This window comes from Pelodiscus sinensis, chromosome 5 (genome assembly GCF_052426305.1).
Source record: "Pelodiscus sinensis isolate ZL-2025 chromosome 5, ASM5242630v1, whole genome shotgun sequence".
In the NCBI taxonomy this organism is placed as follows: Eukaryota; Metazoa; Chordata; order Testudines; family Trionychidae; genus Pelodiscus; species Pelodiscus sinensis.
This window is the reverse complement of record NC_143056.1, coordinates 10,689,551-10,711,759: the sequence shown is the minus strand read 5'-3', so window position 1 is coordinate 10,711,759 and position 22,209 is coordinate 10,689,551. Positions and strand designations below refer to the sequence as shown.

The 22,209-nt window shown below is 45.1% G+C and overlaps 1 protein-coding gene and 1 pseudogene across 1 annotated transcript in view; one reads left to right on the top strand and one right to left on the bottom strand.

Annotated features, from left to right (window-relative positions):
* The first annotated feature begins 16 nt into the window (after nucleotides 1–16).
* Nucleotides 17–22,209, top strand: part of EXOC5 (exocyst complex component 5) — a 50,077-nt gene continuing 27,884 nt past the window's right edge. Inside the window, exons 1-2 of the mRNA XM_075926290.2 lie at nucleotides 17–179; nucleotides 20,122–20,216. Of these exons, the coding sequence (XP_075782405.1) occupies nucleotides 153–179; nucleotides 20,122–20,216 (122 nt within the window). The 5' untranslated portion in view covers nucleotides 17–152. The remainder of the gene's footprint in view (nucleotides 180–20,121; nucleotides 20,217–22,209) is intronic.
* Nucleotides 6,347–18,492, bottom strand: LOC149524286 (uncharacterized; annotated as a pseudogene).

Sequence of the window (22,209 nt, the reverse complement as noted above, 5' to 3'; positions counted from 1 at the left end):
CGCCCTTCCGGGACGGGCGCTGAGTGCGGCGGCGGCTCGGCGCAGGCCCGTTTCCGGCGGGCGGGGGCGGCACCGCCGGCCTGTCAGGGGCCCCATGGGCGGCGGCGCGTGAGGAGGCCGGAGAGGAGGAGCCCGGGGCCGCCGCCGCAGACATGGCGGCCACGGCCGAGCTCTTCGAGGTGGGTCGGGGGGCGGCCCGGGGGCAGGGGCGGGTCTGTGTGCGCGCGGGATGGAAGGGGGGGGGCTCCCCCGGGGCCGCAGAGGGAGTGGGGCTGGGGGGCAAAAGGGGGCTGCCCCGGGGTCGTAGGGGGAGTGGGGCTGGGGGGGCAAAAGGGGGCTCCCCCGGGGCCGCAGGGGGAGTGGGGCTGGGGGGCAAAAGGGGGCTCCCCGGGGCCGTAGGGGGAGTGGGGCTGGGGGGGCAAAAGGGGGCTCCCCGGGGCCATAGGGGGAGTGGGGCTGAGGGGGGCAAAAGGGGCTCCCCCGGGGCCGTAGGGGGAGTGGGGCTGGGGGGGCAAAAGGGGGCTCCCCGGGGCCGTAGGGGGAGTGGGGCTGGGGGGGCAAAAGGGGGCTCCCCGGGGCCATAGGGGGAGTGGGGCTGAGGGGGGCAAAAGGGGGCTCCCCCGGGGCCGTAGGGGGAGTGGGGCTGAGGGGGGCAAAAGGGGGCTCCCCCGGGGCCGTAGGGGGAGTGGGGCTGGGGGGGCAAAAGGGGGCTCCCCCGGGGCCGTAGGGGGAGTGGGGCTGGGGGGGCAAAAGGGGGCTCCCCCGGGGCCGTAGGGGGGGGTGGGGCTGGGGGGGCAAAAGGGGGCTGCCCCGGGGCCGTAGGGGGAGTGGGGCTGGGGGGGCAAAAGGGGGCTGCCCCGGGGCCGTAGGGGGAGTGGGGCTGGGGGGGCAAAAGGGGGCTGCCCCGGGGCCGTAGGGGGAGTGGGGCTGGGGGGGCAAAAGGGGGCTCCCCCGGGGCCGTAGGGGGAGTGGGGCTGGGGGGGCAAAAGGGGGCTCCCCCGGGGTCGCAGGGGGAGTGGGGTTGGGGGGCAAAAGGGGGCTCCCCTGGGGTCGCAGGGGGAGTGGGGTTGGGGGGCAAAAGGGGGCTCCCCCGGGGCCATAGGGGGAGTGGGGCTGGGGGGGCAAAAGGGGGCTCCCCCGGGGCCATAGGGGGAGTGGGGCTGAGGGGGGCAAAAGGGAGCTCCCCCCGGGGCCATAGGGGGAGTGGGGCTGAGGGGGGCAAAAGGGGCTCCCCCAGGGCCTGGATCTGGAGCATGGGCCGGTTGTGGGCCCGGCAGCGAGTCGTGAAGCAGCTTTGCCAGCTGCGGGAGAGGGGGTGTCTGAGGTGAAGCAGCGGGTGCTGTGGGTGGGGTTCCCCCCCCCAAACGGTGGCTCCTCACCTGGAGCTCAATCCCAGGTGGGCGCTGGCTGGCGGGTGAGAGGAGCAGTGGTGAAAGCCAAGGCAAGACCCTTGAGTTCCCCGAGGCTGGTTTCCTGCTGTGCTCCTCCCGGGTGGAGCTGGTCGCTGGAGGGACTGAGGTGCCCAGTGGTGTGAGCTCAGCCTAAACTCAGTTCTACCCTGGTTACCAACATTAAACTCTCCCCTGGGGCCCTAAACAGCAGGCAGCCTTCTAAGGGAGAGCCAGAGGGGAAAACTTGGGCTGTGGCATGGGCAACAATGTAGAAATAAAAGACATGAGATGGTGTTGGTGCTCTGGGAGAAGAGTAGATGAAAAAATGGGTAGAAAGGAAAATAGTGGGGGCTGTGTTGGGTTAGGTGCAATGGAGCATGCAGTTGCTGATTCCCTTTATTGATGGTGCCAACAAAGAAATTCCTATTGTCTTATTTTGTACTCTGATAGTAAACTCTTTGGCCATAGGAATTATTTCGTTGCTGTTTGTATAGCACTTGCTACAAGACAAGGGCTCTTAGGTGCTGTAAATAAATTATTTATTTTTCCCCATGGTTTGTGCTCGGTAGTAGTAGAGATACTGTTCTTCTAGACCATCTCCATTTCTCATTGCACATAGGCAAATCGGCATCGAAGTACTCAGCACATGCTGCTTCATATATCATCTGGAAATGTTGAGTTTACCAGTTTGGGAATATTTGCATTAAACCTTTCTTCGGCCCTGGTAATAGTTATTCGGCTTCTGTATTTGAGTCAGTTACATTGTGAATTGTTATTGTGACTCATCCATATTACCCCACACTTTTTTTTTCTGGTTTGCATCAAAAGGAAAAAGCAATGTTAAAACAGCTGTGTAATAACTACCTTAAGGAACTATATATTTGCTCCTCATATTGACATGGTGGCATTTTGTAGTGTAGCTGAGGATCTAGCTGTGCTCCGAATTACATTAATACCTTGTAAATGCCCAAGTCTTGGACATGCATAAAATACTAATTATATCTTTTGTGCATTTCAAAATATGACATTACATGGTTTGCTGTGGTATTGTAGCTGTATTGGTACCAAGATGTTAGGGAGATAAGGTGGGTGAGGCAATATCTTTTAGGGGACCAACTTCTACTGCTGTAAGCAACAAACTTTCAAGCAACAGAGATCTCAGAGTGTCACAGATAAATACAAAGTGAAACAGATAGTTTTTAGCATGTGTAGCTAAAACATCTGGGCTGTGTCTACATTGGCACCCTTTTGCGGAAAAGGGATGCTAATGAGACCAGTCAGAATTGCAAATGCCGTGGGGGATTTAAATATCCCCTGCGGCATTTGCATGAACATGGCTGCCGCTTTTTTCCGGCTCGGGGTTTTGCCGGAGAAAAGCGCCAGTCTAGACGGGATCTTGCGGAAAATAAACCCTTTTCCGCAAGATCCCTTATTCCTACTTGAAAGTGCCTCAGAATGGATTCCTTGAGGATCCCCTCCATGATTTTTCCAGGGACTGAGGTATGGCTGATGGGTGTGTAGTTCCCTTTTTTAAAGATGGGCACTACATTTGCCTTTTTCCAGTCATCTGGGATCTCTCCCAATCTCCACGAGTTTTCAAAGATAATGGCCAATGGCTCTGCAATAACATTTGCCAGCTCCCTCAGTACCCTTGGATGCATTAAATCTGGGCCCATGGATTTGTGTATGTTTAGCTTTTCTAAATAGTTCCTAACTTGTTCTTTCCCAACCAAGGGCTGTCCACCTCCTTCCCATACTGCAGCGGTTCCCAACCTTTTCTAGGTAAGGACCCATTTTGACAATTCAGGAAGATTTGGTGACCCAGGGCCATTCAAAAAATGTGTGAATGGCTCCTGAGGAGACACTTGGCGACCCTTTTGAAGTGTAATGGAGACCCATATTTGGGTCCCGACCAATAGGTTGGGAAACCCTGCCATACTGCGTTGCCTACTGCATTTGTCTGGGAGCTGAACTTGTCCGTGAAGACAGAGGCAAAGAAAGCATTGAGTACAGCCGGTCCCCGAGTTGTGTACTGTCGACTTGTAATTGCGAACAGTCATGACCAAAGCTGTCGTAAATGGCGGATCCCGAGTTACGAACGTGATCCGTGCTTACAAACAGCGCGGTTGCATGTAACTCAATGGGGCCAACTTACGAACTAACCGAGTTATGACCAATTCCTTGGTCCGTAACTGGTTCGTAAGTCAGATGTTGTACTTCAGCTTTTCCCACATCATCTGTCACTAGGTTACCTCCCTCATCCAGTAAGGGCCCCACACCCTCTCTGATCACCCTCTTATTACTAACATGCCTGTAGAAACCTTTCTTGTTATCCTTCACATCCCTTGCTAGCAGCAATTTGCGCTTTTGCCTTTCTGATAACTCCCCTGCATTCTCGAGCAAGATATTTATACTCCTCCCTAGTCATCTGTCCAAGTTTCCACTTCTTGTAAGCTTCCTTTTTGTGTTTAAGCTTACCAACGATGTCCCCGGTAAGCCAGTTTGGTGGCCTACCATATTTGCTTTTCTTTCTGCACATTGGGATGGTTTCTTCCTGTGCCTTTAATAAGGCTTCTTTAAAATATTGCCAGCTCTCCTGGACTCCTTTCCCTTTCATGTAAGCATCTCAGGGAATCCTGCCCGTCAGTTCTTTGAGGGAGTCAGAGTCTGCTTTTCTGAAGTTCAGGGTGAGTATTTTGCTACTCTTCATTCTTCCTTTGGTCAGGATCCTGAAATCTACCGTCTCATGATCACGGCTTCCCAGGTTGTCACCCACCTCTACTTCCCCTACTATTTCTTCCCTGTTTGTGAGCAGCAGGTCAAGCTTCTCATAGCCTCTGGTCAGTTCCTTCAGCACTTGTACCAAGAAGTTATCCTCAACATTCTTCAAAAACTTCCTGGCTTGTGTGTGTACTGCTGTATTGGTCTGCCAACAGACGTTGGTGATTAAAGTCGCCCATGAGAACCAGCGCCTGCTATCTGGAAGCTTCTCTCAGTTGTCCAAAGAAAGCCTCGTCTACCTCATCCACCTGATCCAGCAGTCTATAGCAGACCCCAACCACAACATCACCCCTGTTGCTTCCATCTCTAAACTTAACCCATAGACTCTCAACAGTCTTTTCTCCCTCTAAATACTGGAGATCCAAGCAACCATACTGCTCTCTTACATACAATGCAACTCCTCCTCCTTTTCTCCCCCGCCTGTTCTTCCTGAACAGTCTATACCCTTCCATGACAGTGCTCCAGTCATGTGAAGTCATCCCACCAAGTCTCCGTTATTCCAATCAAATCCTAGTTCTTCGACTGGGCCAGGGCTTCTAATTCTTCCTGTTTGTTTCCCAGGCTTCTTGCATTTGTGTACAAACACCTTAGATAACCAGTTGATCACCCTACCTTCTCCATCTGAATCAGGGGTCCTCCTTGTGATTCTTCCCAGTGTCTGACTTCCTCACTTGGAGATGTGTCTTTGGGTTGTGTCAGGGTCTGGTGCCGCTTTGACTTGGTCCTGGTCTGTGGGAAGGTTGCTTCTGATGATGAGCTTGGAGAGGTTGAGGGGTTGTTAAAAAGTCAGAAGAGTGGGTTGGGGAAAATTTCTTTCCAGATGTGGTCCCCATTGAGCATGGTTTGTAACTGTTTAATGATGTCCCATATATGTTGCAGCCTAGGGCCGTGGTCACCAACCAGTAGATCGGGATCTACCGGTAGATCTCAGGGGCGCTAAGAGTAGCTCTTGAGCCCTCTCTGAACTGTGCACCTGCGCAGTACATTTACATTAGATTTCCTCATGAAATTTAGGCGGAGCTTCAAGGAAGGGGCGGGGCAGTAGATCTTCGCCTGTTCTGAGACTTAAAAAGTGATCTTGGGTGTAAAAAGGTTGGAGACCACTGGCCTAGGGTGTTGGTGACAACTAAATGTGTGCAATTGGAGTGGATTCTTCCCCTCCCCCCTTATTGAAGCAGATTCTCTTTAGGCGTTTGGGTGGTTCAATCCATAATGGGATCTAATTCTCTCATGGAATATCCTTGTTCTGTGAAGGCAGTTTTAATCATGTTAAGTAGTATATCCTGCACTATATCATTAGAACATGTTCTGTGGTGTCTTCTTGTAGTTAACAGATTTCTTGGTGTGGTTACAGGATCTATGAAGGTAACTGTGGGTGATCTGTGGGTTTCTTCTATAGTTACAGTTCCTTTGTTGCAGCTTACCGTGGTGACTAAGAAGTTGATGCTGGTGCAGCAGTAGTCTAGAAAGAGTTTGTTGGATGGGTAGTTGTGGTGGAAATCTATGAGGGGGGGTATAGGTCGTCTGTCTAGAGGATGAAATGTCATTGATGTGTGTCAGGCATATAATTGATTTCATGGTATATTTGTCCACAAATTCTTCCTCAAAGTGGGTTTGGTGGTATGTTTGGGGGTTATCATAGATATTTGAGGCAGGCAACAATGCTGTCATTGAGGGATGTTGGTGAGCAGGGAGGTGGCATTCATGCACGGAGGTGCATGAATGATGTTTTGAGGGAAAATATTAATATTGTAGAGTTTCTAGCAAAAGTCAGTTGTCCTAGAGGAAGCTGGTTCTTTGTGCGGTGAGGGTTTGTGGATGGTTTCTGTGTCCTGATCATCTAAAAGCAGTAAAAGTGCCACGATTAGATGGGCTTCATCTGCCTAGGTTTCTTTGTGTATCTTAAGAAACATGGAGGATCCCTCAAGTGGACTCCTGTGAAATAAAGTTGTAGAGTTTCTCTTAGGGATTTGGAGCAATCAAATTTTTAAATTGCTCCACTCCAGCTCTGCTCCTGCACCAATAGTGACTGCTCCAGCTCCGCTCCGCCTCTGCTCCACGCTCTGACTCAAATTAATTTTTAATTAAATAAAAAAGTGCATACTGTAACTTTGAAAAAACATTATTTTTATTCAGTTTTAAAACAATTTAAATGTCATCAACAATGATACAAACTAGAATAATGCATAATTCAATCTGTAAAAAATTATTGCAGCAATCCAGTCATCTTTCATAGCCTGCCGCAGATCATTTAAAATTAACTTTAAAGCCGAAAACAGTCGCTCCACACTAGCTTGAATTGTTGGCATGCTCGAAGCAATTCTACAGGCAGCCTGAATGTGTGTGGGTAGCTGTGAATGGCCTCAAAAACAGACTTAACTTTTAGTCTACCAATAGACTCCATCGCCTCATCTTCCCGAAAGTTTCTGTCGAATAATGATTCATAACAATTATGAATCTCAGAAACTCGCCGGCGTCTTTCTTGTTTATCCAATTCCTTTTCGAAGTCGTCATCTTCTGAAGAATTGGTGCTTGAATTATCTCTGTTTTCCTGTGATGGTTGAAGATGTCTCAGGGATGGATGCTTGAACAAGTTCAAAATGGAGACGGAAGTTTGAAAACAGCCTTCTATTTCTCAAGGATGTGAACTTTCCAAAACTGCAAATTCAATTGTTGATGACTCCTTTTGTTGTGTTTTGTTTTCTTCAATCTCTTTCGCTGAGTTCAAATGTAGCAATAGATTTTGTTTTTCGAGTTGTCAAGCAATATCAAGGAGCCCTTCCTTTGCCTTTGGTATTTCCCTTGTGGTAAGAAGAATCCGATACCGTGGCTCAACATAAACTCCAGCAAGGAAATGAATATTGTCAAAAAGCTTCTCTTCACATTTCTGCATGAAGGATAGAATTCCTTCTGCAATTTGTCCACCATTTTCTTGCAAGAATTTTGACAGTTTTCGCCATTCCTTCATTAAAACTCATGGGGTTACATCAACAGCTTGAAGATTGACGGTTGTTTAGTTTGGCTTTGCCAAGAGGTCTTACAGGTTCTTCAGTTCGTCCCATTCAGCTTTTGTTAACTTGAGTTCTCTTGTTCCAGCAGCAGCCACTTGTTCATATTAAGATTGAAAAACGAGAAGCCGATCAATCATCGCAAATGTTGAACCCCAGCGAGTCACAGTATCCAATGACTGAGTTACCCCATGTAGCTCAAGCAGAACACTTCGAATACTTGGGGTTTGTAGTTTGACAACGACTTGTCGAATTTTTGCCAGAAAGTTCTTCGCATATTCTTTGTTCAGTCCATCCCAGATTGCCAACTGAAGAGTGTGAATACCACACCTCATCAGTTGAACTTTTGAGTCGTCCTCATGAAGCCATGTTGGAAGTATGAGGCTAGGGTCATTAACCCATTGTGCAGCAGCATCCATGTTTAGTTCGATTTCATCCATTCCTTTAGTTCCTTCCTCAGGCAAAATAGCTTCAGTTCTGTCCACATCCCTGTTCTCAGAAGTAGAAATGGTTTCCTTGTCCTTGCTGAAATTTTTGACAGCACACGTCATGTTTGCTGCATTGCCAATGCAGATGCTCAGCACTTGCATTTCACTGATCCCAAATTTTTCTAAAATAGCTTTTACTTGACTTTTCACGTAGGAAGAATTATGATGCCCTTCAGTGTCGATTATGTCCAAGGTTTTTACCACAGCTTTATCTTTTCCGTCTTCGTAGTACTGAGCATTGATTGCAAGGAAATTTCTGTTTGCACGGGTTGCCGCATCCATTTTCAGATAGCACAATTTTTTTGCTCCAAAGCTTTCTTGAGCTTTTCGTGACCAGACTCAGCTGTGCTGACAACTAAATAACAAACCACATCGTGCCCCGTCGAAACGCCAAGCTGCCAACCCATTTCACCTGCAATATTTTGGAATCCTTTGTTCTTTAGCCTGAAGGTAGTAAGTGGTGTTGAACTTGAGCAAACCATTTCCATTAGCCCTCCATGGAAAGTATTGGCATCCATGGTGATTGTCAGGGCTTGACAAGCGGAGGCGAGCCCCGCTAGCCAGCCGCGCGGTTTGGCACACTGTGCACGCACAGACCGCCCTGCGCATGCGCTGATCCCGCTGCGGCACCTTGCCTGGCTAAAACCTACTCACCACGGGCGAGTAGATTTCCCTAATTGTCGAGCCCTGGTGATTGTAACCTTTGAGTCGAGTTTTGTTTGCTCAATTTTGGGTTTCTTTTCAGATGAAGCTCTGCAAAAAATCTTTTTTCGAGGAGTTTTCAAAGAGCCTGATGAGCGTCGTTTTGCCTCATCAGCTTTCTGTTTTGCCTCATCTTCCTGGTCCTTTTTTGTAACCAGAGTTGCATAGTTTTCAGGATGGTTATGTTTTACATGCCGCCAAAGGTTGAAACTTTTTATGGCACTTGGTCCACTTGCCTTGAAGCTACATGGTTTGAGCTCACCATTCACTTCCTTTTCCACCTTGCACGTTGCCAATTTCTTCTTTGCTTTTTCCAAAAGCCCAAATTTGGGCTTTTCAAATTCTAAAGGAAAGATGTCGTTGAGATCCTTTTCCGTAGATCGGCTATCAATCTTGGGGGGCAGATTTGATTTTTTGTTGTTGTTGAAGCCATGGCCAAATCTTCTTGTGCTGCTACCGCATCCAAATGTTTCTTGTTATCTTTGAAAAGCAATGAACAAAAGCATTATATTTTTTTTATAATGTACTTGCTTGTGATATTTTAACCACTTAAGGTACTTCGAATTTATTTTGGATTTTCTGGACAAAAACGATCTCATTTTCTTTTTACACAAAATTATTATTAAAGTATATTTTAATATTTTAACATGTTTCTTGCAGTTTTAATAAAGTAAGAAGTATTTTAATATACATCATATACATTTTTATTTATAAATTGCAAGTTAGTTTTTCTTAAATTTTGCAGTAAAAATATTTGAAATATTTTCCAAGTTTGTAATTAATATCTCAAAAATGCTTTAATATAGATATATCAATGAAATTTGGTACGTGCCGTAGCGTTAATACGTGCTATCGCTGTTCTACAACATTAATTGTTGGGAAGTAACGAGGCTACAAGTTACAAGGTTGAAAATAAACACATACTATCTATCTAATCTGCGCGAGTACATACTCGCCTAACCTTGGCACAAGGGTGGGAGCGGTCTGCAGTGTTGCCGGATGTCTGATAATTATCTGTTTCTTTAATAAAACACATCTCCAAAAAACTTTGTAATTTTGTATCTGTGCATTAAATCTTGATTTAGGTTGAAGTGAGAATAACTGTGACATATTACGTAAAGTGGTAAAGTAGATGTTAATATCAGTTGTTATACAATTTGAAACTTTTTGGCACCTTTAGGACTTTCTTGCTAACATATTATTCATTTTGGATTGAAAAACAAAAAAACTGGAGCAGTGGAGCAGTCAAGATTTTCTGTGCTCCGGCTCTGCTCCAGCTCCGGGCTCCACTTCAAAGCTCTGCTTACAGTTCTTTGTGGGAGGATTTGGTGATATCCTTAAGGTACTGTGTGAATTGTGGTTTGGGGGAGCAGGTGTCTTTGACTTCTTTCTAGTAGGAGGTGTGTGTTTTGGTTTTTGGTCTTGTTAATGTAGTCATGGGGGTTAGAAACTGTGATGTTTCCCCTGTGTCTGCTAGTTTAATCAGTGTTTGATCATTGTGACTGGATTTCAGGGACTTTGTAGCTGTCCTTTCAGCCATAGAGAGACTGTAGTGGATGTGATGTGTGTTAAAGATTTCACAGTCAATTTTCCTAAAATAATCAAGGCAATCATAGAATATTAGGACTGGAAGGGACCTCGAGAGGTCATCGAGTCTAGTCTCCTGCCCTCATGGCAGGACCCAGTACTGTCTAGACCATCCCTGATAGACATTTATCTAACCTACTCTTAAATATCTCCAGAGATGGAGATTCCACAACCACCCTAGGCAATTTCTTCCAGTGTTTAACCACCCTGACAGTTAGGAACTTTTTCCTTATGTGCAACCTAAATGTCCCTTGCTGCAGTTTAAGCCCATTGCTTCTTGTTCTATCCTCAGAGGCCAGGAAAAACAAGTTTTCTCCCTCCTCCTTGTGTGACACCCTTTTAGATACCTGAAAACCTCTGTCATGTCCCCTCTCAATCTTCTCTTTTTCCAAACTAAACAAGCCCAATTCTTTCCGTCTTCCTTCATAGATCATGTTCTGTAGACCTTTAATTATTCTTGTTGCTCTTTCTCTGAACCTTCTCCAATTTCTCCACATCTTTCTTGAAATGTGGTGCCCAGAAGGCAATGATCAAGTGTGTGATTTTATGATGGTGAGGTTCTGGTCAGATGGCTTTTTTCTTATGACTGTTGGTGGGAATGTGGTAGTTGTGTATTGTGCCTTTGCTGTGAAATAATTCTTTGAGGATGGGTTGGTAAAATAATTCTGCTAATTTTGCCCCACCACTGAAACTGATCCTATATATTCACATATGAAGAAGTTCAGTTCCTAGATGGCTAAACATACTTCTACTCCACTTAGGGATAGTCTTAATAAAGATGGTTAGGAATAGGGATGTTAAATGTAGTTTAATCAACTAATCGATGAGTCGATGGATTTTCCACCAACTAGTCAATTAGTCGATAAGTAGGAGAGCTGCAACGGGGTTAGCTCCTAGGCCAGGAGCTAAACCCGGTGCAGTTCTGGTGGCTCTTAATGCATTTAAAAGGCTAAAGTGCATCAGGAGGGACCCAGCGCGTGCTGGGATAACTGATTCCTGGTTCTTGTCTTGTGCCCGCTACTACCCCGTCCCCCACAGAGATGGTGCTGGGGGGGATGGGAAAACTGGCTTTTAAGCCGTCTCTTCCCTCCACCCCCCAGCACCATCTCCTGCTCCCCTCACTTGCTGCCTCTGATAGACTCAGCAAGTTGGGGGAGCAACTAGTCGAGCGACTAGTTAACTATCCAATAAGCTTTTGCTTGTTGGATAGTCAACTAGTCTCTTACATCCCTAGTGAGGAGGTGTTGTATAATGGCTGTATAATGGGCTCTGATGCCATGGTTTCTTCTGGAGTATGTGTTCTGTGGGATTATGGAGTTATAGTTGGTTTTGCCTTTTTGTTTCTGTGTTTGATGGCTGCCATCAGATTATTTTGATAGGTGTGTTAGGTTTTTTGCATGATTCCCTGGTAGGTTTCCTGGCTTTGTGTGTGTGTATGTTTTCCTTGCAGTGAATGGGGAGTATGTGATGAATTCTTGTTTGGGGTAGTTTCTTCTGGAGTATGTAAGGTACAAGAGATGGTTCCTCAGGGGTTGGGTGTGGTTTTTTTTTTTAAGTCCATCTGCTGAGCTGTTTAGTGTATTTGGAGCAGCAAATAGTGATCAGAGTGTTATTGATGGTGAGTGTTCTGTGGATAATGTTTTGTTTCTTGCATTTCCCCAGGAAGTCTGTCACTGTTAAGTTGAGCTTCCTTTTTCTTTTTGTGGAATTTGCATTTCAGCTGGCAAAATTTGATATCTATCATGTACCAGAATTTGACATCTATATTAGGGATGTCGGCATGTAGTTGTTTACACAATTAATTGATAAGCCTAAGATTATCAGTTAACCAATGAGCCTAGTGATTTGGTTTGGTCGGGGCAAATGGAACCAAACTGAATCAAACTATGTTAAAACCCAGTTCAGACATAATCATTGTTGATTTCTACTTTGGCTCAGTAGATTGATCCTTCAAGTCCACAATTCAGCCATAATTGTCATTTAAATTTTTTTTTTTTTGGTTTATGGATATAATCCCAAGTATTGATTTGGTGCAAGAGGGAGATTCAGAACTGCACAGAAAATGTCAGTGAGAGTTGATCTGATTTACAGATTGGGTGCTTAGAAATTACATTTACAGTCAAAATTTGTTTTCTGAAACTGTGGAAAGGAAATGTAAAATGCTAACTAGGCCATTTTTTAAAATTCGATATGTTTAAATTACTTGAGTACTGCGTACAGATGTGGTTGCCTCATCTCAAAAAAGATATATTGGCATTGGAAAAGGTTCAGAAAAAGGTAACAAAAATGATTAGGGGTTTGGAATGGGTAACATATGAAGAAGGATTACAAAGACTGGGATTTTTTAGCTAGGAAAAGAGGAGACTAATGGGGGGATATGATAGAGGTCTATAAAATCATGACAGGTATGGAGAAAATGAATAAAGAAAAGTTATTTACTTGTTCTCATAACATAAGAATTAATTAAATGAAATTAATAGGTAGCAGGTTTAAAACAAAGAAAAGGAAGTTTTTCTTCATGCAGCACACAGTCAACCTGTGGAACTCCTTGCCAGGGGATGCTGTGAAGAACAGGACTTTAACAGAGTTCAAAAAAGAACTAGATAAATTCATGGAGGATAGGTCCATCAGTACTTATTAACCAGGATGGGTAGGACTGGTGTCTGTAGCCTCTGTCAGAGGCATGAAATGGGTGACAGGAGAGGGATCACTTGAAGAATACCTGTTTTGTTCATTCCCTCTGGGGCATCTGACATTGGCCACTGTCGGAAGAGAATACACTGGGCTAGATGGACTTTTGGTCTGACTCAGTATGGCTGTTTTTATGTAAATTGTATAGCTGTTTGAACTTTTATGTACTACTTTCCACTATTCTAATTTTTTGCCAAAGAGAAGCAATAGATAATTTAGTATTCTTTTTGTTGCTGTTGATGTTTAAGACCCCCCCCTTTTTTTTTAAAACAAAGATTGGACAGCGATGCTTTATTGGGACATTTATGTACAGTATATATTAGCCACCTTCATACTGTAAAGGATGCCAGTTTGTCTCACACTATAGTTTCATACTTGGCCAGAAAAATGGGATATACAGGCAGTCCCCGGGTTACGTACAAGATAGGGACTGCAGGTTTGTTCTTAAGTTGAATCTGTATGTAAGTCGGAACTGGCGTCAGCCGCTGCTGAAACTGATCAGTTTCAACAGCGGCTGAATCCGGACGCCAGTTCTGACTTACATACAGATTCAACTTAAGAACCCCAGGCATCCCCAAGTCAGCTGCTGCTGAAACTGATCAGCGGCTGATTCCAGGAAGCCCGGGGCAGGGACTTCCTGTAGTCAGCCACTGGTCAGTTTCAGCAGCGGCTGAATCAGGACGCCTGGGGCAGAGCAGCTGGGGTGCTGCTGGGTTGGTCCAGTAGCGCCGCTGCTCCTTGGCGCTACTGGACCAACCCAGCAGCACCCCAGCTGCTCTGCCCCAGGTGTCCTGATTCAGCCGCTGCTGAAACTGATCAGCAGCGGCTGAATCAGGACTCCTGGGGCAGAGCAGCTGGGGTGTTGCCGGGTTGGTCCAGTAGTGCCAAGGAGCGGTGCTGCGGGACCAACCGGCAGCTCCCCACCTGCTCTACCACAGGCCCGGGGCTTTGCTCCACGTCTCCCTGGTCTGCTGGGGGGGGGGGGGCACTAGCTGCGGCTTTGCTCCTGGTGTCCCTGGTCTGCTGGAGACGGTCCCCAGCAGACCAGGGGCACCCGGAGCAGCTTTTCTCGCCCCGGAGGTCGAGGTGGCGGGACCGCTGCGCTCTGGGCGGTCCCGCTGCCTGCGAGCTCCGGGGCGAGAGAGCCCCGTTCGTAAGTGCGGATCCGACATAAGTCGGAACCGCGTAACTCGGGGACTGCCTGTACTCATTTTAGCATACAAGGATAGTCTTGTGGGTAAAGAACTAGACTAAGATTATGGCTTCAACTCCCAGCTACGCTGTAGACTACTACTTCTGTGATCTTGGACAAATCATAAATACCTCCATGACAAAGGCTTCCACATCCCCAGTTTAGTGGTTTCATCCCCCCACCCCACCCCCACAAGATGAACTGTTGTGTGTCTACTCACACAAGTTCTATTTTTGAATTATCTGGCATTCTGTCCTGCAATAAATTTCTTTTGCTAATCTGCTAGTCAGCATTCTGCTAATCAGCTGGGCAGTACCTGAGTCTCTCCTGTGTGGCCACCTAAGCATACAGCTTGCAGTGAGCACTTCTTCCAAGGTGATCAATGAGGCTTTGTGGCATCATGGAGAAATACTCCTTTTTGTTGATGAGCTCTAAGGCCTAGTATGGGGACCAAAGAATAATTGCATGAATCTCATGAATGGTTCCATACAATCTGGGAATCCCAACCTTTCAAAAATATATAAATTACCTTCTGTGCATTGCTAATCTTTACAGTTTGGCCCAGCAACACCCCATCACCAGCAAGTCAGATGTTCATGATAGCAGCCTTGTCAGATGATCTACCACCATAAAAATGCTATTGAGGGTAGTGAACATCCACAGGGGAAGGACCACATGCATTTTCATGCTTAGAGGTACTCTCAAGTTGGTGTTTCACCACTGCAGTTCCAGGATGAACTCTGCACAGATCTTTAGGAAAGGTTACCTTATGTCTCCTGAAGTTCTGTTGCCACTGCTAATCATCTCAGATCTGCTTCGCTATCCTGTCCCACTAGTCAGTGCTAGTTGGCTAAGCCCAGAAGCAGCATTTCACTCACTGAAGTGAATCTAAGAAAACATCTTATAGAAGTTACTGCTTGATTCCTTCCTCCTTCTCTTCTCCCGGTATCACTGTGGCTTTGCTGTGCCTATCTTCTAACCCTGTAGTTCTCAACTGGTGGTCCATGGTGACTTTTTCGGTGGTCCACAGGAACATTGTCCAAAGTCACACTGCGTGAGCAGGCACCACCGTTAGGCTGTTTTATGCCGTGTTCACAAGTACGTGGCGTGTCATCCATAGCGTCACCTAGGACACAACCACATTGTGTTGCCAGTATCTGCTGTTTGAGGCTCTGAGCATCAGTGTAGCTGCCGCAGTTGTGCTGAATGGTTGCTGTGTCGTTTGTCCTGTGCTACATGTGCTGTTTTACAGGTGTGGTATAGTTTGTTTATAATGGCAACAACAGGAAGAAATGTCAAGCGCAAGTATTTGGAGGACTACATCAAATTCGGCTTCACTTGTCAAGAAAAAGAGAGCATGGATTTGCCACAATGTGTTGTTTGTTTCAAAGTCTTGGGGAATGACTCAATGAATGACTAAGCTAAAACTCCATCTCAAACAGTGTCACCCCAACTTGTTGCAAAAGGATGAAGATTACTTTGAGTGGCAGTTATCTGGTCTGAAACAGCAGCGCCTCAATTCAACAAGTGAAAGATGCAAATTTGTTCTCTCACCAAAGCATCATTAAGGCTTTTCTTGACAAATTTGAACTCTGGATCGTAAGAGTCGAAGGCAATAATTTGGTTCAATTTCCATATGTGGATGCCATGCTTTGGGAAAAGGAAGCCATTTGGACTCAAATTCTCGATCATTTATGGAAGCTACCAGACGAATTCCAATGATACTTTCTGGAGGTGGACAGGACAAGGGATGGATTGTCTTTCATCAGGAATCCATTTACAACAGTTGTTAATAGTGTTCCAGAGGATCTGCAGGAGGAATTCTTGGATCTGAAAAATGATTTTGCAGCTCAAGACATGTACCAGCAGTCTACCATAGAGACATTTTGGGCCAGCGTGACCGGGAGTTACCCAAATCTGTCAGCACACACAGTCAGATTTCTTTTGCCATTTGCATCAACTTATATGTGTGAGACTAGATTTTTTGTGTTTGTTGCACGTTAAGTCCAAACAGAGGAATCAGCTTGCAGTGGAAAGCGATATTCGTTGTGCCTTATCAAGTACCACTCCAAACATTGAAAAGCTTGTCAGTGAGAAGAGAATCCAAAAATCTGTTAGTAAGAAATAAATTTCAAACCAAAATGTTCGTTGTCTGCTCTTTTTTTATCGTGTCTCAAAAAGGAGGTGGTCCACAAAATTTTTTTGATTGGTCTGATGATCCGTGGACTGAAACGAGTCTGAGAACCACTTTTCTAACCTGTACAAAGCCATCCCATTGCATGAGCATCAATATTGTGGAGCATCCTGTTTGTATTAATGGCTATCAGGATTGTGGCACTCAGCACTATTTCCTCCAGGCTGGCTGATAGCAGTTTGAAAATGACATTGGGCTTGCTGAAACTGGAGGAATTATAGGATGCCAGAATAGGAATCACAAGAGTTTTAGTTTCATCTGAAGTCCCAGCATTCCAATAGGTTGCGATAGGCATCCAACAATGTGCCTCAGGAAAAATCCCAGAATGCATAGCTCATAGCACAGTGTTCCATTGTTCAATCTGCCGAAAATGCAATTTTTAAGAAAGCAAAGCTGGCTGGATGTCATTGATCACAAGGGAAGCATATCGAGCTGGCATAAACAAAGTGGTGTGCAGGCATTCTTTCTGCACAATTATTCTGCTTTTGTTAGTGAAAAAATGGGTTCTGAATAATTGTTCTTTGTCCTGTACCTCAGTACCCTATCTGTGCTTCCAGTCTCTCACTCCTTATCTACTTAGGCTTTAAATTCTGTGTGCAGGAACTGGCTCTTACTTTGTGTGTACAGGCAGTCCCTGGGTTACGTACAAGATAGGGACTGTAGGTTTGTTCTTAAGTTGAATCTGTATGTAAGTCGGAACTGGCATCCAGATTCAGCCGCTGCTGAAACTGATCAGCAGCTGATTCCAGGAAGCCCGGGGCAGAGCAATTCGGCCTCGGGCTTCCTGTAGTCAGCCGCTGGTCAGTTTCAGCAGCGGCTGGCTTGGGGACGCCTGGGGCGGAGCAGCTCGGGTGCTGCTGGGTTGGTCCAGTAGCGCGGCTGCTCCTCGGCGCTACTGGACCAACCCAGCAGCACCCCAGCTGCCAGGTTGGTCCAGTAGCGCCAAGGAGAGGTGCTGTGGGACCAACCGGCAGACCAGGGAGACGGGGGGGGATTTTTCTCGCCCCGGAGGAGGCAGGCGGCGGGACCAGGCGTCGGATTCGCGTAACTCCGGGACTGCCTGTAAACTATTACAATAGATTATTGTTCGGTACAGTTAAAATTTAATCTATTTTCAGTAAATATTTTCCATTCTTATCAAGCTTATACATTCAACTGCAAATGTGCTGTGTAACTCTGAAAGTGACCTTATCAATTTCAAAATCAGGTATCACTCACTGGAACATCAATCAAATCAATGTACAATTCAGTTACAGTAACTTGATGTGACCATTTTGGGCTCCCCTAAATTTTTAAGCAAAGCATGCTCATTGGCACTTACATTTCAGGGTGCTTGTGCATGATGGCACTCTACAGTTGTCAACTCTCCAGGATTGGCCTGGAGTCTCCAGAAATTAAAGATTAATCTTTCATGAAAGAGTATGTCACATGATTAAATTTCCAGGAATATGTTCAGCCAAAATTGGCAACTCTGTCACTCCTAACACAAGCCCTGGTGATAATGGCCTGCCAGGAATAAAGGAAAGGGGGAGGGAATTGCTCAATTGCATGAAACTATAAGTATAGGGCAATGGCACTGAATACTGGCCCCATTTTCCATATGTGGGGGTGATTTTAGCTGATATCTCGCTCCTGAGGATGACACACACAAAGTGAACAGCTGCTGCTGGTGACCTGAAGCTGCCTTGGGCTGTGTGCTGCCAGCATGTGTACTGGAACGGTTGCTGCTGAAGTTCCTGCTGACTGGTGCGGAAAGTGTCCTCCTGCAGAGAAATTAAAAAGGCCATCATCCCTAGCAATCTTTTGGGAAGGGTTACAGAGTATTTCAGTGAAAGTTGATTGAGAACTCTCAGGTGGATTTAAGGGACATCCTGTGCACATAAACTGCTCTACATGCATTCATGTAAGGGGGAGGGATAGCTCAGTGGGTTTGAGCATTGGCCTGCTAAACCCAGGGTTGTGAGTTCAATCCTTGCAGAGGCCATTTAGGGATTTGGGGCAAAAATTTGTCAGGGATGGTACTTGGTCCTGCTGTGAAGGCAGGGGACTGGACTTGATGACCTTTCAAGGTCCCTTCCAGTTCTAGGAGATAGGCAATCTCCACTCCCCCTTGCCTAACTCTATAGGGGAATGAAAAACAGATAACTCTGCTTCTTGTTGTACTGTACTTCTTCTTGTACAATTAAATTAATGAAAAGTAGATAGCTGTGCCCTGTTAAATTGGGGATCCATCAGTACATTATTGTAATGGTAAATACATTTATACACTTTCCTAAGGTTCCCTTTCCCACATTGGTTCACCTACATGTGACTTCTGGAACCAGTTGGACTGTGGTGGAGTCTCAGATAGGTTCTGGCTCATGTCATAGCTGAATCCCCAGCTTGCACATCCTTCGTCCTCTTCTACCACTTCCTCCTCACTGTTCACTTCAGGTGCCCATGCTTTAGGTTGGGGCATAGCGGGGGAGGGGAGTTGCCCCCAGGTGCAATGCTAGGGCAAGTGTAGGGAGAACAGTGTGGGCACGTCTGATGTGGCTGCAGCTCCTGCGGCAGAGCTGGGCGGTCCCAGACCTGTCTGCGTCTTTCTTCCTGTGCTCACCCTAGCGTTGCTCCCAGGGGCAACTGCCTCCTCCCCACCCCCATACCCCTGCCTCAGGTCCCTGGGAAGTATCATCAGTGGTCTGTGGAGTAGTGATGGGGTGTCTGCCAAGTATATCATGCAGTTTGTTGTGAAAGTGGAGTTGTGTGCCTCTGCACTGGATCAACTATTGGCTACCTGTGTGACCTCTTCAGTACTTTCAAATTCTTGTGCAATCTGCTTGTCGATGTTCACATTTCTACTGCTGGGCTATAGCTGTGCCTGCAAACCCTCTTCTCCCCACAGGCACTGGAGATCAATATCTCCTCTCTGTTCCAGTCTGGAGTATATATGGATCCTGGAGCTGGCAGGGTCAGCTAGGCATTTAGCTCTCTCCATTATTGTGCATAAGTGTGCTCACCAAGCTGGACAGTCATTTGAAAGCATTTCAGAATTTTGTGGGGCTTTATGGTGATGGTGTATTGGCTGCTGGTTTCTAATATCCCTGAGCAGTGGAGTTAATTGTAAGCAGAATGGACAGTGTAGGTCACCGTGGAACAGTTGGTGAAGGACTATTAGAATTGACATATATAACACAATATCTGTACTCACAAACCTCAGAAGGGGACTCTTAAACTGATGTAAGTGACCTTACATGCAAAAATTAATCATTGCAAGGTGCCTTATGTTAACTGAACTTTGTAATATAGACCAGGTCTTACAAATGAAAGGCTAAGGTCTCCTAACTCACAGCATGACTTAGCTGCTACGTGGGAGAGGAGCTTGGGTGTTGTCAGATGATACATTTCGTATACTAAGTCTTTGTTAGCATATTAAAATGTGTATTTAGAGTTTTTTGTTGTTGTTGTTGTTGTTGTTTACCTCATGGATGGATCTCAGCATTACTCTGGGCAAAATTCTGGGAGTTGCTATTTAACGTCTTGGACTTGTGCCAAACCAATTTTGCTAGAATGAATAGAGAAATAATTTATTTTCCCCACCCCCATTCATGGTTGCATAATGTCTCTGGTACATACAACATTTGTTTTTATGGAAAAGTTATTTCAGTAAATTGGTATTAGCACACCAAGTACTAGTCCTTTTTGAAAAAAGCTAATCGGCATTGTCTGCTTTTGTGGAAGTTAATCACAGTCTGCTTTTGCTCTTTTATTTATTTTTTTTAATCCTTCCTTTGCCTGCTCTTTTTGTCTTGTCTGAAAATGAGAAGAGCTAGCACCCTGTTAACAGTTAGTTCTTCACAGATCACCAGCAAGTGTTTTGTGGATCAATAGTAGTTTGGCAATTTTTGAACAAGATGTTTAGTATGTCATCCTTAAATTGTCTGATTTGTTGATTACATATATAAACAGGAAAGGTGATGGTTACTTTCAACAGTGTTTGGTCTTTATTGCAACAAAGTTTTCTAACACTTTCATAATGATGTGCAAACAACAACATAGTAAATTACTCACTGTGACACATTATAAAGAGTCTTTATTCTGTGGGTAGGAGCCTTTTGTGGCAGATGAGTACATTGAACGTCTGGCATGGAGAACACCTGGAGGAGGTTCCAGAGGTGGAGCAGAAGCTTTTGATCCCAAAAGGTAAATAGAAAATGTGTTAAAGCTAAGAAATTACAATCTTCAACTCTTCTTTTTATATATCTGTAACAGATCTATATGCAGTGTCATTGTATATTCAAGAAGATCTCCAACTGTGAGAATTGCTAAAATATGAGACCATAAGCCAGATTTCTAATTAACTTTAACTTTAATTAAGGTATGGTGTGCTCATAAAGCACAGTGTCTATTCCTGAATAATTCTATGTACAAATATTCTTATTTTGGATTAAAAGTGTCTTGTTCCTATTTGATTTGATCTTCAGTGGATTAAGATAAACCGGAACAAGACACTCTTATTCTGTAATCAAAATGTCTACACACAGAGTTAGATATCTCACAGGTGAACATGCCAGAAGTAGATATGAAAGACCTAGATATAGGCTTAGTTCATAAGGTGTTAGTGACAACCCCCTAGTGAGAAGCCCTTCTCCTTGAACATAAGGACATGAGAGGCTATACTGAGTCACATTTAAGGTCCATCTAGCACAGTATCCTGTCTTTCATCAGTGACTAATGGCTGGTGCTTCAGAGGGAATGAATAGAAGAGGTAATCATCAAGTGATCTACTCCATTATCCTTTTTCAGGTTCTGGCAAACAGAGACATCCCTGCCCATCCTGGCTAGTAGCCATTGGTGGACCTATTCTCCATGTTCGCTGCAGCAGCTAGTATAGGGGTTTCTACAGTGGTGCTGTCCCTGGAGTTACACTTCAAAATAGGGATGTAAAAATTATGAACCCTATAACCGATTACAATTAAATTGATTACACAGCTAAACGCTGCCAGGCCCGTAGTTTAACCGTTAACTGGAATTGATAAGCTAATGCTTACCAATTAACTGTGTTAAACTCTTAAATCCCTACTTCAAAACTGAAGTTACTTATGGAAATGAATGGAAGAGGTTCATACTTTTGAGTCATTATTTTTTAAACAGCAGCCGTTGTTTGGTGGTTTACATTCAGGCCACATTTTAAAGACTGCATTCGTAACCATAAGCTTTAATTCTGAAGAAGAATAATTTGGGAGCTTTTCCATATTGCCCATGGCCAGCAGGAAGCTTTCGTAGGTAAGTTCTATGAACTTCTGCACAATCTAGCATTGAATAAATTAAGACTTTTTTTTAGCAAATTAAGAGGTTTTACAGCTGCAAAGATTACTTTTGAAAGGTGAACAGTATGTAAACTAATGCAGGCTGCAGAGACAACTCCAGTGCTGCTGCTGCTGGGAGCGCTGCATAGCTACATCTAAGTGTAACCTGGTCAGTCTTAACAGAAGTAAATGCTGATATTCAGACCTCTGTGAGCAGCGGTGAAACTGACAAGAATCATGTCAGTTTTATGTAGCTGCTTGTTGGATAATCTATAAGCCTCAGAGGGGGTAGGCTGTGGAGATATTCACTGGAAGGGGTAGAATAGCAAAGATGCCACTTTCCCTTCGCCTAACAGTTTCCTGGAGACTCATTGGGATGGGAGTGGTGAGCAGAGTTTGTTTTCCAGTCTGGATCCGGTTGGAAAGACTTTGTTATTTGGACACTTAATTGTCAGAGGCTAATATGAAAAAAAGGATGTTTCCAACAGGGTCCAGGAACAGCATCCTGGAAGAAATGCTATCATCTTCTTCTCTGCTAATTCAGCATTTCCTCACATGCAGAGTTCCCTGATCTTTCATGTGTCTTTTGTTATTGGGCGTAGTCCTGTGGCTGTTGTTATCTCTTAATTGCAGGGAATATGCTTGTGGCACAGTCATTTTTCACTTTGGTAAGAAGACTTAGGTCTGTCTACATTAGGAATTTTTGTACTGGCGTAACTAAACTGTTGTAAAAATCCCTACTGGAGACAAGTTCTTGAGCTAGTAACTTTAAAAAACCCAGAAGCTTAAATTCTTAGGTTCAATCACTATCCAAAGAAAGCTTGACACTTCCTGCAGGTCAGTGGTTTCTTAGGCCCTATGCTTTTAATGCATTTTTTACTGTAGCA